This window comes from Podarcis raffonei, chromosome 9, assembly GCF_027172205.1.
Source record: "Podarcis raffonei isolate rPodRaf1 chromosome 9, rPodRaf1.pri, whole genome shotgun sequence".
Taxonomy (NCBI): Eukaryota; Metazoa; Chordata; class Lepidosauria; order Squamata; family Lacertidae; genus Podarcis; species Podarcis raffonei.
In genome coordinates, this window is record NC_070610.1 from 41,762,206 (window position 1) to 41,777,507 (window position 15,302).

At 41.4% G+C, this 15,302-nt stretch overlaps 1 protein-coding gene across 4 annotated transcripts in view; it reads left to right on the forward strand.

Moving 5' to 3' along the window:
* GATB (glutamyl-tRNA amidotransferase subunit B) overlaps window positions 1-15,302 on the forward strand; it is a 45,529-nt gene that overhangs the window by 1,733 nt on the left and 28,494 nt on the right. For 3 of the 4 annotated variants that reach the window (XR_008332199.1, XR_008332198.1, XM_053403135.1), the window contains exons 2-5: window positions 1,540-1,690; window positions 9,129-9,242; window positions 11,984-12,182; window positions 13,301-13,423. Coding sequence is in view for 2 of the 4 variants with exons in the window: in XM_053403135.1 (XP_053259110.1) it covers window positions 1,540-1,690; window positions 9,129-9,242; window positions 11,984-12,182; window positions 13,301-13,423 (587 nt within the window). In the remaining 2 variants the exon portion in view is untranslated. The remainder of the gene's footprint in view (window positions 1-1,539; window positions 1,691-9,128; window positions 9,243-11,983; window positions 12,183-13,300; window positions 13,424-15,302) is intronic. The other variant, XM_053403137.1, reaches the window with a different exon arrangement.

A 15,302-nucleotide genomic window follows, 5' to 3' on the forward strand; every position in this document is an offset into this window, starting at 1 on the left:
GTGACCCGGAAGTGTCTCCGGACAGCGCTGGTCCCTGGCCTCTTGAGATGGGCGCACAACCCGAGTCTGTCAAGACTGGCCCGTACGGGCAGGGGTACCTTTACCTTTTTATGTGTCCTTTTATTTAAAATACATCTCTGGGTTATTTGTGGGGCATAGGAATTCATTCATTATTTTTTTTCAAAATATAGTCCGGCCCCCCACAAGGTCTGAGGGACGGTGGACCGGCCCCCTGCTGGAAAAGTGTGCAGACCCCTGTGTAACCTTTGTGGCAAAATATGCCATTTTAGTTCCAATTTTTTTCTAAATGCATGTTGTTCCATAACTTATTCTGTGAAGTTCCGTTGAATAAATATCCCAGGGATGGGGAACCTGTGGCCCTCCAGCTATTGTTGGATTTCAGCGCCTATAAATCTGAGCCAGCCTGGTCAGTAGTCAGGGATGATGGGAGTGAGAATCTGGTAACACCTGCAGGGCCACAGGTACCCCACCCAGATATATATCTTTTGCATCCTTTTCCCCCACCGATATGTTTTGAATTTAAGCAGAATATTAGCTTAAAACAATATTTAACAATAACTCCTAATTACTTTTCATAATAAATGAGATGAGAATGGGAAGCTCACTTTGTTTGAATAATTTCATTATAGAGAAACAGAACTTTGGTCTTGGTTGGGTTTTTTTAAGTGTTTTAATGTTTGAAAGAAGCACTATATTTGATGTATTTGCTTAGAGCTTTTCTGCTTTCCTAATCTCCCATCTTGATCTAAGTACTTCTGTCATAGCTACGGCGTAAGCTTGACTTCACCAGTGAAATATGATATTTGTGTCTTTTCTTTGTACAAGTCCAGATAATTACTTCCAGAACCTGTCAAGCGGTTCAGGCAGTAAAGGTGACTGTTCTCTTGCTCATATAAAGATTATGGATGTGAGAGCTGCAATTACTTTTCAGCAGATAGGAAGGTGCTTGTTCTTCCTGTTCAGAGAACCATCTCTTGAGTTGAAAAGATGATTTCTCTATTGCCAGACTACTGATGTTTATGCTAATCCAGTACTAATAGTGCTCTGTAGACCCACCTTTCCCAGCTTGAAAGTGACCATCTGACAGCATATGCATAATTGAATATGCCACCTGTCTGTTGGAGATTTCTCATACATAGAAGGATATCAATTAATATTTATTTTCTATTTCATAATCTCCACTGGGTACAAAATTGGATACCTGTCCAACAAACCCTTTTTGGATAAAATTAACTTCTGAAATGCACTTTAAATCAATGTAAGGCTTTCAGGATGTGGGTTTCTTTTTGCCTTCTAACATGCTGCTTTTTGTACAATTTTCAGCTGTTTATGAAAACATTTCACAACATCTTTCAGTGTTCATTATACAGCAGTTGTGGGCTTGTAGTGTGCTCCAGCATACTGTTGAACTCTGATACTTTTGACATTTGTATTCTCCACCACACCACACCCCAGCTGTTTTAGAAATTTGAATTGCATCAACCCAGCTAGTGAATATTTCTTTTGACTTTCTTTTAGGAATGTTCCCTGGGCAGCAGTGGTAGGCCTGGAAATTCATGCACAGATCTGCTCCAACTCAAAGCTTTTCTCTGGTTCACAAGTCCAGTTTGCAGCAGCACCTAACTCCTTAGTATCTTTTTTTGATGCTTCTCTACCTGGAACTCTACCTGTAAGTTTGAATTGAATGCTTATATTAGTATTGAATTTTCAGCAACAACAAAGCCTGTCTTATCAAACAGGAACAGGCAGCCACCATTAATTCTTCAGGTTTTTAAAATTATTAAGAGTCATAATGTTTAAAAGGGATACTAGATGGTTGAAACACTTCCGTCTAAGAAGGAACAAGCAGCTTGCAACTGCCACTTAATTTCCCTCTACCTTTTCCCTCCACACTGATTCCTTTTTGTGTAATCTTGCCTTTTTAAATTTGTAAACTAGAGGGCAGTGCCTCTTGACTCACTTTCTTTTTTTTATATTACTATGAGCTGGTTTAGCATACAATATTTGTCTGAAAAGCAGGATACAAATATAACCATTTCAAATAAATCAACATTATTTAACAGAGCACCATCCATGTTACATGCACTTATAATAAGCTTAATAACAAAAAAAGACAACTGTCCTTACAGCTGGCTCACATGCACCCCCCCAAGACTTAATAGAAATTGTTCCTTTGCTTCTCCTGCTACAACAGGGAAAGTAATATGGGTTTGGTTCTCTGGACTTGTTAGAGCCACTGTCTTCACATCAGGCTCTGATTTTCCTTCAGCTTTAAACACTACTAGCCTTTTATGGCAAGGTGGTGTTTCCCTGCTGCCCTAGCAATCTACAACATGAGCTTTCGGTAGTTTGCCATCTGAATGCTTACTTCAAAACTTGCCCTATGCCTGCAAGTGAGTGGAAGATTGTGAGTCTTCCTGACTGATTTCCTAACCAAAGTATAGAATTTGGCCAAGCAGTTTGAAATTATTGACTTATTTTAATACGCAATATTAGGTTCTGGCCTTTTAGTGCTCCAGCATAGGTTCTTTGGTGGGATGCAGTAAGATTACCTCTGCTTGTGTTTATCTGTAGGTATGTATAGAAACATAGGAAACTGCCTTACACCAAGTCAGACCCGTGGGCCAGCTAGCTCACCATTGTCTGCTTGGCCTACTTTTCCCCAGTCCTCACTGGGGATGCTGGGAGTTGAACTTGGGACCTTTTGCATACAAAACATGTGCTGTACTGCTGAGCCATGTCCCTCAACAAGAGACTGGCATCTGCTGCAATGAGATTGGATATTGAACAAGTTGCATGTGGAGAGAGATACTGCTAGGTGTGGCCAATCAGCTTTCAGCATAGTGTAGTATTGTTATATTGGACATATATACTGTTATTTTGGACAGACTAAGTATGCATGAAGAAAAAGCCTTAACCCTACTGGGTGGTATCCAATGGTGCCTTTTGCCTGTGCATAAAGTGCTTCCATTCACGTAAGTTGGGACACCCCCATCTTCAGCCGTCTCCCCCTAACCCAATTAAGCCAACTGTTCTCTCCCTTCTAGTTGTTAATGATGGTTGAACCCAGAATGGGATACAGCAGAGAGGGCTGCAGTAAGTAGGAGGGATTGGCAAGAAATTGGTATCATTTTCCACTAAGGGCATAAATGGATAAAACCCATTGATGGTTTTGTTGTACGTGTATGACAGTTAAATGTAGTTGGACCTCTTGTGGGAAGCAAAGATGACCTTTCTGCTATTTTTTATTTGTAATGGAGGCCATGCTATACAAACAAAAATTCCTGGATGCAGCTCTTGATGTGTCTTGTAGCAGGGTCCTGGGTTATGACTGAGGAACACGCATCTGAAGTGTTGTAGAGCTGTTGTCCATCAGAATTGCCTACATCAGGCAAAAATGAGTGTGTGTTGTGGTACAGTGTATTTTTGCTGTATCTAAACCAATAAAGTTATATGTTGTGCTACCTTGGGAGGGTTAATCCTGATAAATATAAACATATATAACACCTTAGAAGTGCCTAGATAAATAAATAAAGCAAAATAAAGTTATGTGTGAAGATTGTCCCTAAGCACACACGGAATATGTGTGAGAGCAGCCTGCATGCATCTTGCCATATTCTTCTGGATTTCTGTACATTTTAAGTAGAAATGGTTGTTCCTTTTACGGTTGTTCCCTAGTGAGAAATCTTGAGCCTAAGCTGAAACAGCCTTCCTTTGAGATAAGAGCTCCTGATTAGTAGTCAGCTTGATGGCTAACCTAATGAAAAATTCGTGATCTGCTCTTGTTCACCTCCAGCAGAGGCTTTTATCTGTGCAAGGAGAGGGAAAGAAAAAAAAATTTCCTTTGCAGTTTTTGGTAGATAAGTTGAAAGTGGATATTTAAAAATGTTAGTACTCGAGTGTCAGAATGTGATACGGAATTCTATTTTTATTTATTAGTATTACTGCTTCATAGGTTTTATTTTATTTTATGGTTTTAGGCAAGAGTAATGGTACCTTCCTCGTTTTAACAGGGTACTTTAGTGTGCATGAACATCTTAATGGTTGCACAATTTAGTTAATGGAGTATTATTCCAGATGTGATTTGGCATCTGTTTTAGGCTTAAAATTCTGTCTGCTTTAAAGTTAACAGATGGAAGAAGTAGTCCTTTAGATACTTTAGTTGCATATGAAAATTTCAGTTGTTTTAAACACAAGACTCTTTATATTTATGCAGTAATTGCCAAACTTTCTTATAGCAGATTCATTTTCCCAGCACTGTTAAAGGTTGGAAAACAGACACCAGGAGATCTTCTAACTAATCATCTGTGGGGAGGACTTTTGGGGAGGTGGGCATTAAAAGCAGTCATGCAGGAGAGGCAATTGAGAGTGATGCTGGGAAAGGTGAGATTTAACACTTTACCTGCATCATTGTCCTAGTCTAGATCACTCATTCAAAGCTATTATCCCCATAGGAGAGGTGGGTGGTGAGAGAACATACATCATGCATCTCTTCTGCTTTGAACTTCATTGTACTCTCAGACAGACTAAAACAAAATGGAAAACTCAAGGACACACAAGAAGGGATTGTTTTAAGTGATTTTAATGCCTTTAATGTTATGTTTTACTTTATATGGGTGGTTGTCTTGGGAGGCATTTTTGCCAGAAGGGCAGCCCATATGTTTAGCTACAAATCTCCCCAAAAGTCATACAGCTCACACAGAGATATATGCCCACTCGTTGGGCATTAGTAGCAATGGTACACTGATGACACCTGATGCACACAAAGTTGGCTGCATAGGGTTGGGGCTTGCATCCAGTTAGGGAAGATGGCCTTACACTTTGGGCTCTTTCAAAGAGACAAATGGCCCCTGTGTGGCTCTCTGGAGTTCACTGGTGTACTCTTCCTAAAACCTGCAAGGAAATAATTCCTAATTATGACCTCACCATCCCACTAACATTCCACATTAAAAATATTTCTGAAATCCTAGTTTTAAAGCTGGCACAGTGCATTTCTTGAGAGAGCGCTACAAATTGGGGTGTCTCCAGCTTGAATTTCGCTATACCATGAAATTAATCCCTTGTTTGGCTACACTTTTACCAAGTTGGCTGTTTTGCTTTTTAAAAATTGCATATGGCCACTGGGCAATTGCTGGATGGAGAGTTTGGTCATTCGTGCCATGAATTTGATGTTCCTGCTTGAAGTAGCGAGCAGGGTCTTTCATGAAATGGGTGTGTAATATTTAGCCAGCTTAAATCTACACGCTTGGTTACTATGAATTTTATATTGATTTCAACTTCAGCAGGTGCCAAATGAGGTCAACACTGAGACTTTTGCAATCCTAGTTGTGTGCCAACATTTTTTATAGCTGGGGAAAAGTTAAACCAGGAGAGTGTAGAGCTTAATTATTTTGAACCTGAAGTTCCATATCAATAGTTAATTAATTTAGATTAATCTGTCACCTGGGGAATGATGTCTACAGCTGAACGTTGAGGAAGAATCATTTTGTTTACTGGAAAAGGTCTTGTGTCTGCAAAGGGATTTTTTTGTGGTCTTCATTATTCTGTACTACAGTATCTAAATATTTCTTTGATCTGTCTTAAATTAGTTTTGCATTGGCAGAATAAAAAATAAAGAGCACAGTTCATTATTAACTTTGGCAAATCCCTTATGTAATTATTAATGGCACCTCATTTGAGGTAGCAGGGGATTGAATGTGATGGGTTATTTATCTGGAAGAAGGATCCAGCCCATTCACTGAACTAAACCAATACATGCACATTGATGATTAGCACTGAGAACATCTCTTTTTCCAATTTGTGCTGGTAATGCAGGACTGCCTTTATTGAATTTCTCTTTTCCACAAACGCCAATATTTGAGGGCTTTATTATGCAAGAGCTGCTTTCTAACAACACAGTTGTGGTAGATTAGTGAATCAATAAACTTGTAATAGCTCCTAAACATCTATATTAGATTTAAGTTTCCTTTTTTTTTTTTTGGTGTTTTAGTTTTTTTCTGTAAAACCATGGATTGTGGGAATCCCAAATTGGAAGTTCATCCAATCTGGGATTAAAGATCTCATCTCCTCTCCTCTCCACAGATACACAAACACACATGTTTGGCATTAAGCTACTTTGCCAAAATAACCTATTGGCCTACCCTAAACACACACATGTATAAACAATTGCATATTGTTGTCCTTCTTTTCTTGTAGGATCAGTATAGCAGCTGCCCAAATGTGCTTGCTTGTGCCACTAGCAGACATAATGTTTACATACCTTTTACTGCTTACTTCCCCCCAAATTAATAAATCATGGTTCCCAGGGTTGTTTGCTGTTGGTGTGGAAGCACTGTTTTCACTGAAACCCACACAAGTGGTCAGAAGCTTTCAGCTACATTCTGCATAAGTTTTACCCTTTAAAACTCTAGAAATACTTTTAAATAGAACAGTGATGAAACCCAAGTGGCAAAAAAAGGCTCCAGTTTCATGCAGATACTTAAGATAGCTGAACAGTTAAAAACCAATGTAAAATGCCAGGAGAGAGACAATTATGGATATTCTTTTATTTTGTAGAAGAGAAAATTTACAACTGACACCAGAAACACTTCCTGCATAGGAAACTATTATTTTGACACTAAAACAATTTAATACTTCAACAGTGTTGGCAATCTCTCATTTTGGTCTACAAGTCAGGACTAATTGGATCCTGTTCTGCTGCTCTTTAAACATTTCTGCTGTATTTTACACATTTTTATTTTAGGCTCAGCAGTTTTCTCAAATGTATAGCGAACACCCAAGAAGCCATACCAGTTACACAAAAGGTTTAACAGCATCCTAGTTGTTTGTTTGTTTGTTTGTTATATGCCATCTTTCCTTCAAGTGTATGTCTGTATCTCATTACCTTACTAGATTCAGATTTTGTGTTGCTTCTGTTGTTGTTTAGTCGTTTAGTCATGTCCGACTCTTTGTGACCCCATGGACCAGAGCACGCCAGGCACTCCTGTCTTCCACTGCCTCCTGCAGTTTGGTGAAACTCATGCTGGTAGCTTCGAGAACACTGTCCAACCATCTCGTCCTCTGTCGTCCCCTTCTCCTTGTGCCCTCAATCTTTCCCAACATCAGGGTCTTTTCCAGGGAGTCTTCTCTTCTCATGAGGTGGCCAAAGTATTGGAGCCTCAGCTTCAGGATCTGTCCTTCCAGTGAGCACTCCGGGCTGATTTCCTTCAGAATGGATAGGTTTGATCTTCTTGCAGTCCATGGGACTCTCAAGAGTCTTCTCCAACACCATAATTCAAAAGCATCAATTCTTCGGCGATCAGCCTTCTTTATGGTCCAGCTCTGACTTCCATACGTCACTACTGGGAAAACCATAGCTTTAACTATACGGACCTTGCTTCTAGGACTGAGTTAATTCTAAAGCCAAATCATTGAATTCCTTGGGGCAGGGGACTAAGTCTTGACACATATCATAGCCAAGTGGTATATATCTCAGGAAAGATTTGGAACTGTGCATCCCATTTACAGACTGGCTTTTTGTTTGGAAATGGAAATGGCCATTGCTCAATGGTAGAGCATCTGCTTTGCAATCCCAGGTTCAATCCTCGGTGCCACTGGGTACGGCTGCGAAAGTCTAAAACCCCAAAGAACCACTGCCAGTCAGTGTAGACATTATTATATGGACCAATGCTCTGACTAAATATAACACAGCTTCTTACATTTCTACACGTTGACGCTCCTGTCCTAGAAAGCACGGGCATTACATCCTCCACGAAGAAAGCCATGGCAGAGGGGAGGAGGAAAGAAAATGTTTGAAGTGGAGGAAGTTCCTTGCAAAACAGCAATAATTTCTTCATCTTGCTATTCCAGACAGTTATACTATGATGGAGCACAGAATAATGGCACTTCAGCTGCCATTTGAAATCGGTGACAATAGGCACACTTTGAAGCTCCATATTAAAGAAAGCTCCATATTAATTTAAGGGAAGGATGGAGAACTTATGGCCCTACAGATACAACGGCAACAGCGTTGGACCATTGACCATGTTGGCTGGGGCCGACAACAGAATTGGAGCGCAACAACATTTGGAGGGCCGCAGGTTCCCCACGCCTGACTTAAAGCTGTATTAACCTGGCCTGAACAAATAAATACCCATATCCTTATATTAGAAGAATTTTGGAAATCTGACTTTGAGCGTTAGCAAATAGTCAGTCTGAGTGTCCCCCTCCCCTTCCACTCCAAATCCTGAAGGTTTGGAAGGGGAGTTGGCACATAAATAAATTGGCATCCCTTGGCATGAGAATGGAGAGTAGGGCCATGGCCACAACATACACTGAAAGCACTGTTATATGACTTTAACAGTCATGGCTTCCCTTCGAGAATCCCGGAAACTGTACTTCAGGGGTGCTGAGAGTTGTCAGGAGGCCCCTCACAGAGCTACAGTTCCCAGCACCCTTAACAGCTACACTTCACAGTATTCTTTGAAGGAAACCATGCTTGATAAAACTGCTTTAAATATATGGTGTGGTTATGACCTAGGTTTCGACGCTGGATTTCACTTTTATTTATTGCATGTTGTGAGGCTTATCTGTGCCCTGCGATCAGAAATGATTTTGTGCAGTATCAAAAATTATGCTTGCTTGCTGCTTACCCTCTGTGTATCCACACTTTTCCTTGGTCTTTCAAATCCAAATAACACAAAGAGAATGCCTGGAAAGATGTCCCATGTTGCTCTGGTCCTCAATTGCCTTCTGAAGCACCTGAGCTTTACTGTAGCACTATAGGAACCCCTTCCTGTGAGTTGACCCTTGCCTGTTTTTCACTTACATCAGTAGCTGTCAAGGGTGGGAACCAAAACCTTAAACCTGAGATGCGCCATATGTTCAAAGCATGTTTCTATCCCTGAGCAGCAGCTTCCACCCCACTCACTCTGGCATGGGAAGATACTCTTTTGCATAAGGCTCCAGCGTCTTGCTGCTGAGGCTGAGCTTCCCACGCACGAAAAAGACAGATAATGCTTCTTGAAGGCAAGCAAAGTGGAATGTGCGCTGTTTAAAAGGCAGTGTGTGGGAGAGGCATTTGTTTCATACTGGGTATCTGAGTGAAGTCATCTGTCATGTTTCTTTAGGTTCTCAACAGGAGATGTGTAGAAGCCGCAGTGATGACGGGCCTTGCGCTGAACTGCACCATAAACAAGAAGTCCTTGTTTGACAGGAAACACTATTTCTATGCAGATCTGCCTGTGAGTATGTATTGAGCTTTGTCCCTCGGCAAATCGGAAGAGGGGCAAGCCTGGAGAACTGATGGGGAAAACAGGCTGGGAGAAGAGATGGTTTTTTGTTCTCTGCCACTGTTTTGCCCATCCAAGCACTGAGCCCTGATGAATAGGCAGCTGTAGCCAGGCTCTTTCTGATTGAAGGTGATTGTCCTGATTGCTGACTGCAGTCCTGCGCCTCATGTTTCCAATGGCTTTGGATAATTAAATTGAGAGAAGGCGCTGCTAGGGCCAGACTTCCTCTATTCCCTCTAATTGTCTGTTAGGGTTAAGACAAACAGTCTGATATTGATCTTTGCGTTTGAAACGAATGTATTACAAATCTGCATTATGGTCCTGTAGACATCACAGGCATTGGTTCTCGTTACTTTAAAGGATCTGAAATGCAACATCCTCTTTTTACATGTCGCTGATCGCAAAAGCAAATGAAGAAGACTTTAAAAAAATCATGCAGTATTACCTGCTGATATTACAGATGACGCTTATATTAGGACCAGACTTGCTTTTTCAAACACAATGAGGCAAAGCTCAGTTCTAAAGTGAAACCCGTCCATTCAAATTCATCAAACAGTCAGGATTTATCGTTTTAAAGTTTAAATAGGGGCCTTTGTTTTTCCTTGAAGCCACAATTGTAATGCTAAAGATCCACGATAGTTTTTTCTGCTCTCTGCAGAAAATCCCTGCATCAGGAGTGGAGAACCTCCAGCCAGCCTGTGGCCACCTGGCTATTTTGGGGGAGCCATGACCCACCTAATATCATGCATCCATTTGAAGAAGCAGTTTGGATATGTGCACTGCACTGCGCCTTCAAACCTCCATTTTGTGGAAGCTTGAAGGAACAGCACAAGGGCTCTTTGAAAACCCTTTGTAAACATTCCTGCGAGCAGTGTGGATTGTTTACTAAGGACTGTTTGAAAGTCCTACCAATATGGTATTCAGAGGGCAGCATCACCTGATATCACTATAAGGTGAGGTGATTGACAAGTGGTTGGCCTCACCTGCTTGGCAAATTTGGCCAGAATAGGTTCCTCACCACTGCCCCATATTCTGGGGATGGGATGCAATGGCAGGGAGGGAGTATCTCCTTAGAAATGTTTAGTAGTGGCGCCCGCCCTGTGGAACGCCCTCCCTTCAGATGTGAAGGAAATAAGCAGCTATCTTCTCTTTAAAAGACATCTGAAGGCAGCCCTGTTTAGGGAAGTTTTTAATATTTAATGCTGTATTGTTTTTAACACTTGATTGGAAGCCGCCCAGAGTGGCTGGAGAAACTCAGCCAGATGGGCGGGGTATAAATAATAAATTGTTGTTGTTGTTGTTGTTGTTGTTGTTGTTGTTGTTGTTGTTGTTGTAAGAAAACCCCCTAATAAGTTGCTGTCATTGTTGACTTCTACACCTGTATAAAAACCTTTCAGGGTAGATTAGATTAAGAGATAGAGGTTGCCAAAGGTCACCTAGGTCAAACTAAACATGATGTGAGAGATCTCTAATCAAATCACCTGGCCTTTTAAAAAGTATAAAATCTGCCATGGGGAAGGGTTGTGCAGCTGGGGGAAAGGTGTTTAGCCTTCCTTGCTATTCTGTTTTCTCAGTCAGAACTACTGGTCCTGAGGCTGAGGAGGGCTCCACTGGGAAGAGATGCAGTATGCACATGCAGAGACCACAAGTGCTTTTTAGTCTAAAAACAACGGGGGGGGGGCGGGAAGCCATGTGGTTCCTCTTAAACCTTAACAAGTGGGTGGGGGATCCATGATTGTCTACTTTGACTGTTGCAGGTTTATATGTGACTGGGAATTTGAAAGTGTGCTCATGGTACCGTATACAAAGACCATATGAAAATAAACAACAAAATTCCATTCTGGGTGTTGATTAAAGAGAGGTTGACTGCCTATTCTGTTTGTTATTTTTTGAGCATTTTAAAAGGGGTTCTGCTTGTGGTTCAACTTGAAATAGAAGAACTGTCCAGCCATTCATTAGGGTTTGGAGTTTGCCTTTGAGGTTCACACACACAAGCCTTAATTTTAGCCAGGGCTCCCTATAATTTAGCCCCACAATCTATATTCAGTACAATCACATATGACACACAAAAGGATAATAAAGTAGTATTACACTGTAACAAAACAATAGAAGTCACATTTTGTTAGCTCAAAACACGTGCAGTCTGCCCCTTTTCTCTTGCCATGCAGTGTGTTAAGTGCGCAATGCCCAGTTTGTTATGAGGGGGAACTGGGGTAGAACACTAACGCAGGGTGTGACTTATGTGAAGGGGGGAGATAGCAGGCGGGAGAGGATACTTGACCCTTCTGTCAGCTAGTTCAATCCTACTCCCCAAGGTTGTTTTTCTTATGCAAAACTGCCCTAAGCTAGCATTATCAGAGCCTGTAATGAGATTCATAGTTTTATTACACATGTAGATAAGATAAATGCTACTTTGGAGATCTTTGGACGGTTGGATATGAAAAATGGGGCTTCAGATAGAAAATGGAATGCCTGTTTCTTCTTGTCACTTGTCATCTGTTAGGTTTAAAAAGTAATCATTTTAATGGGGAATGGTGGAGGGGAAAGCAAAGGGGAAAGATTACACTGAGTCTTTAATGTGTATTGCATGAATTTGTTGTAAATAATTGCTTAGAGAAAAGGGCCATCTATTGGAATATAAAGTCGATATATGACCATTTTAAAATTGTTGATTGCTGCAATTTTAAATGCAGGCTGGCTATCAGATCACTCAGCAAAGGCTTCCCATTGCTGTGAATGGGAACTTGTCATACATTCTGCGCATGGGGAAAAACCAGAATGAAATGGTAACCAGGAGTGTGAGGATCAAGCAGATACAGTTGGAGCAAGACAGTGGAAAGAGTCTTCATGATGATTTAAGGAGCCAGACCCTTGTGGATTTGAACAGGGCAGGTAGGTTTGATACTCTTTTGTCTATGTAACTATTATTTATATTTTTTAAAAGGGAAAAGGCAGCAGCATTCTGTGCTTCTGTCTGAGGCTGTCAGTGTTACCTCCTGATGCAAGTTGTTCTACACACACAAACACAAACTGAAAGGCTGGCTTGATCAAGGCATCAAGAGAATGCCTTTCTTACAGCTGGTCTGCATGTCTGGCAGTAAATCTAGGGATGGGACTCTGGCTGATAGTTGTGTTTGCCATTTTCAAAGGTGAAACGTGAATCTGGATCCTTCATACACGCTCAGGCACACACAGAGAGAGCTTTTCTTCAAGCCTAGGTGCTTCCAGCCAGGAGTGTGAATGGAAGAATGTGGCTTTAGACATGAACTGAATGGAAAAGTGTGAGACGACGGATTGATACAATATCTTGAGTGTGACACAATATGGCCTAGATGCTGAGCCATAACATCTCAGCCCATACATACACAGTAGGGGACAGATTGAGGTTTGTTGGGGAAAGTTTAAGCACCTTCCACCTTCCAATTCTGTTTTTCAGTGGCCTGTGCTGCCAGGCCTGATTTTGTTTTGTTTTGTTTTGCCAAACACAATAGAGAGGAATTGCTGTCTCAGAACCTTCTCCTAGCCCAAATTAGGAAGTGTCTTGGCAATACTATGGGTTGCTATGACTTTGTTGAATTTTATTACTTGATGAATTTGCTCTCGTCATTTGCTTTTATATGCCAATGTGTTTGATGTTATAGTGATTGCAATGTTTGTTTGTTTTTTTAATGCTACTGCGATTATTGTGAGCCTCTTTGTGCTCAACATTTTGTTGCTGGAAAAGCGGGATACAAATATTAAATCAACTCAACACTGCTTTTGAGCTGTCTGCTTTCCCCTTGAAAAATGTTGGACCTCGTTTTTTCTCTTGGTGATAGAGGGAAATGAGCGTTCGTGTGCCGGTTCTGCAGATCCAAGCGTTTTGACAGTGATTAAATAATAAATGATTACCAGGTTCTCCTGACACAAAAGCTTAAGCACTTTTCACGTGGGCTCTTCATTTTTAATGTCTGAACTGTTTACATGAGATCAAAAGCTGCTGCTCAGAATTTCTTGTCTGTCTCTGGTAGGAGTTGGCCTCATGGAGGTTGTCATGGAGCCCGACATGTGCTGTGGGGAAGAGGCGGCTGCAGCAGTGAGAGAGCTTCAGCTTATCCTGCAGGCTCTTGGGAGCAGCCAAGCAAACATGGCAGGTAGAGACCTAGGAGGGCATGTTTATCATTCCTCAGCTGTAATTTTCCTCTCACAAAGGCACTTTCACGGCATCTTACTTACTTTGCCTTCCAGCTGCTTATCGTTCGGTATTGTTGTGGTGCCGTGTTGTGTTTTGGTTCCTTTTTTCCTTCGTCAAAATCTTCTGATTCTGAATTAAGGTCACTTGCGCCTCTGGTGCCTAAGAGGGGCCCAGCTGCCTCATCTTCAGCTCAGATTCTTTTGTACTCCTAGGCCTTTCTAAATTTTACATAATAAATCTTAGCAGGAAGGGAATGACTGATGGCTTCTGTGCTGCTTCTCCCTCCCCCCTCCCCTTGCCTGCCTGCTTGCCTTCCTTCCAAGTGATGCTGTGATGCAGAATCTTTGGAACAACTGCAGTTGCAACCCGACTATTAATCTCTGGGCTCACCTCAGCTATGTGGGAGCAATCCTGGGAGGGTTTGGAGGGAGGATCAAGCGATGGGGGTAGAAGTGGATGTTTGATATCAAACACTTAACATGGTAGGGTATATGCGTGTGTGTACATATACCAATTGCATGTTAGGATTCGTCCAGCACCTCAAAATTCATTGTAGATCAAGGTCCCCACAAACTACTTATAGTGGAGTGCATGAAGAAGCACACTCATACTCAATTCCTCATTATATTGTGTGCATCTTGTCACCTCCCCGTTTCCTTCATACTCTCGTCTTTGCATGCAGCTTCACAGTTGCTGAAAGCAGCAGTAATTATTTAGGAGGAAATACACTGTCTGCTGTGGGCTCTGCGCTTCTGAACAGTGGACAGCAGCGTTGCTTATTTCTGTCCCTCCTGTTCAGAAATCATCAGCAGAGAAAAATTGTAGCCACTTAAATAGGGCAGCTGCCTTCCAAATAAACCCTCAGTGGGGCATGGAGTGGATGATGGCGTCTGCCACTCCTTGTCAGTTTACTTGAGGTTTCCATTGCTGTCTGCTGCCTTCTCCAACACCAATTCCTCTGCTTACAATTGCAATAGTTCCTGCTATCAGTTGCTTCTAAGAACTTTTTCAGGAGGGTAGCCTTACCTGGAAGAGGTATCATTGATTTTTATCCTTTTTTATTATTTATTTGTTTCCATTTGTTTCCTGCTTTTGTATTGAATGATGCCGAAGGCATCTTTTTAGGTATTCTTTGTGATGGCTTCTTTTTTTATTTTCAACACTTAACTGAAGTAGAAAGCACCCATAAGCCTTGACATGGAGCATATTCCTTAAGATATAATTTTCAGGGAATGCACATTAATTTGCATCCCTTTTTTTACAATGGCGGATTTTTGGCTGTGAAATTCTTGTGGGGCTTGCACCATTTGCTCCTCTGTCTGCTAGTGGTATTTTTTTCCTGCAGTCTTATCAGATTCAGCCACATTCATTTTTCAGCCAGTGATACAGAGGCTACTTTTGTATTATCTGAGCTATTTCTCATTGAGGATAAGTTTGCCCCTTCCTGCCTTATCTATCTTCCAATTGAGTGTGGAGACAAAGGCTGAATTCAACATCCATCCTTTCAGTAGCAGGTACCTGCAGTGTGCCTAGATCAGGTACATGACTTCATTGCAAGATAATCGGAAAAGGTGAAGGCATTTGGGGGGAGATGCTATCCGGTCTGATTGCCATGCTGTGCCCTTGGGTTTGTGAGAGTCTCTAGGAGTAGATTGAGCACATGGTTGCTACCTACAAGAGTGGGACTTTGAAGTCAACTAAAAATGAAGGTGAAGGTATGAACTGTCAAAGGGTAAGCATTAAGTAGTTCATCTGCAGCTAGGAGTCTAAGAACATGCAATTGCTTAATGGACACTTAATCCAGAAAGAGCATTGTGATAAAGGACATATCAGAACTA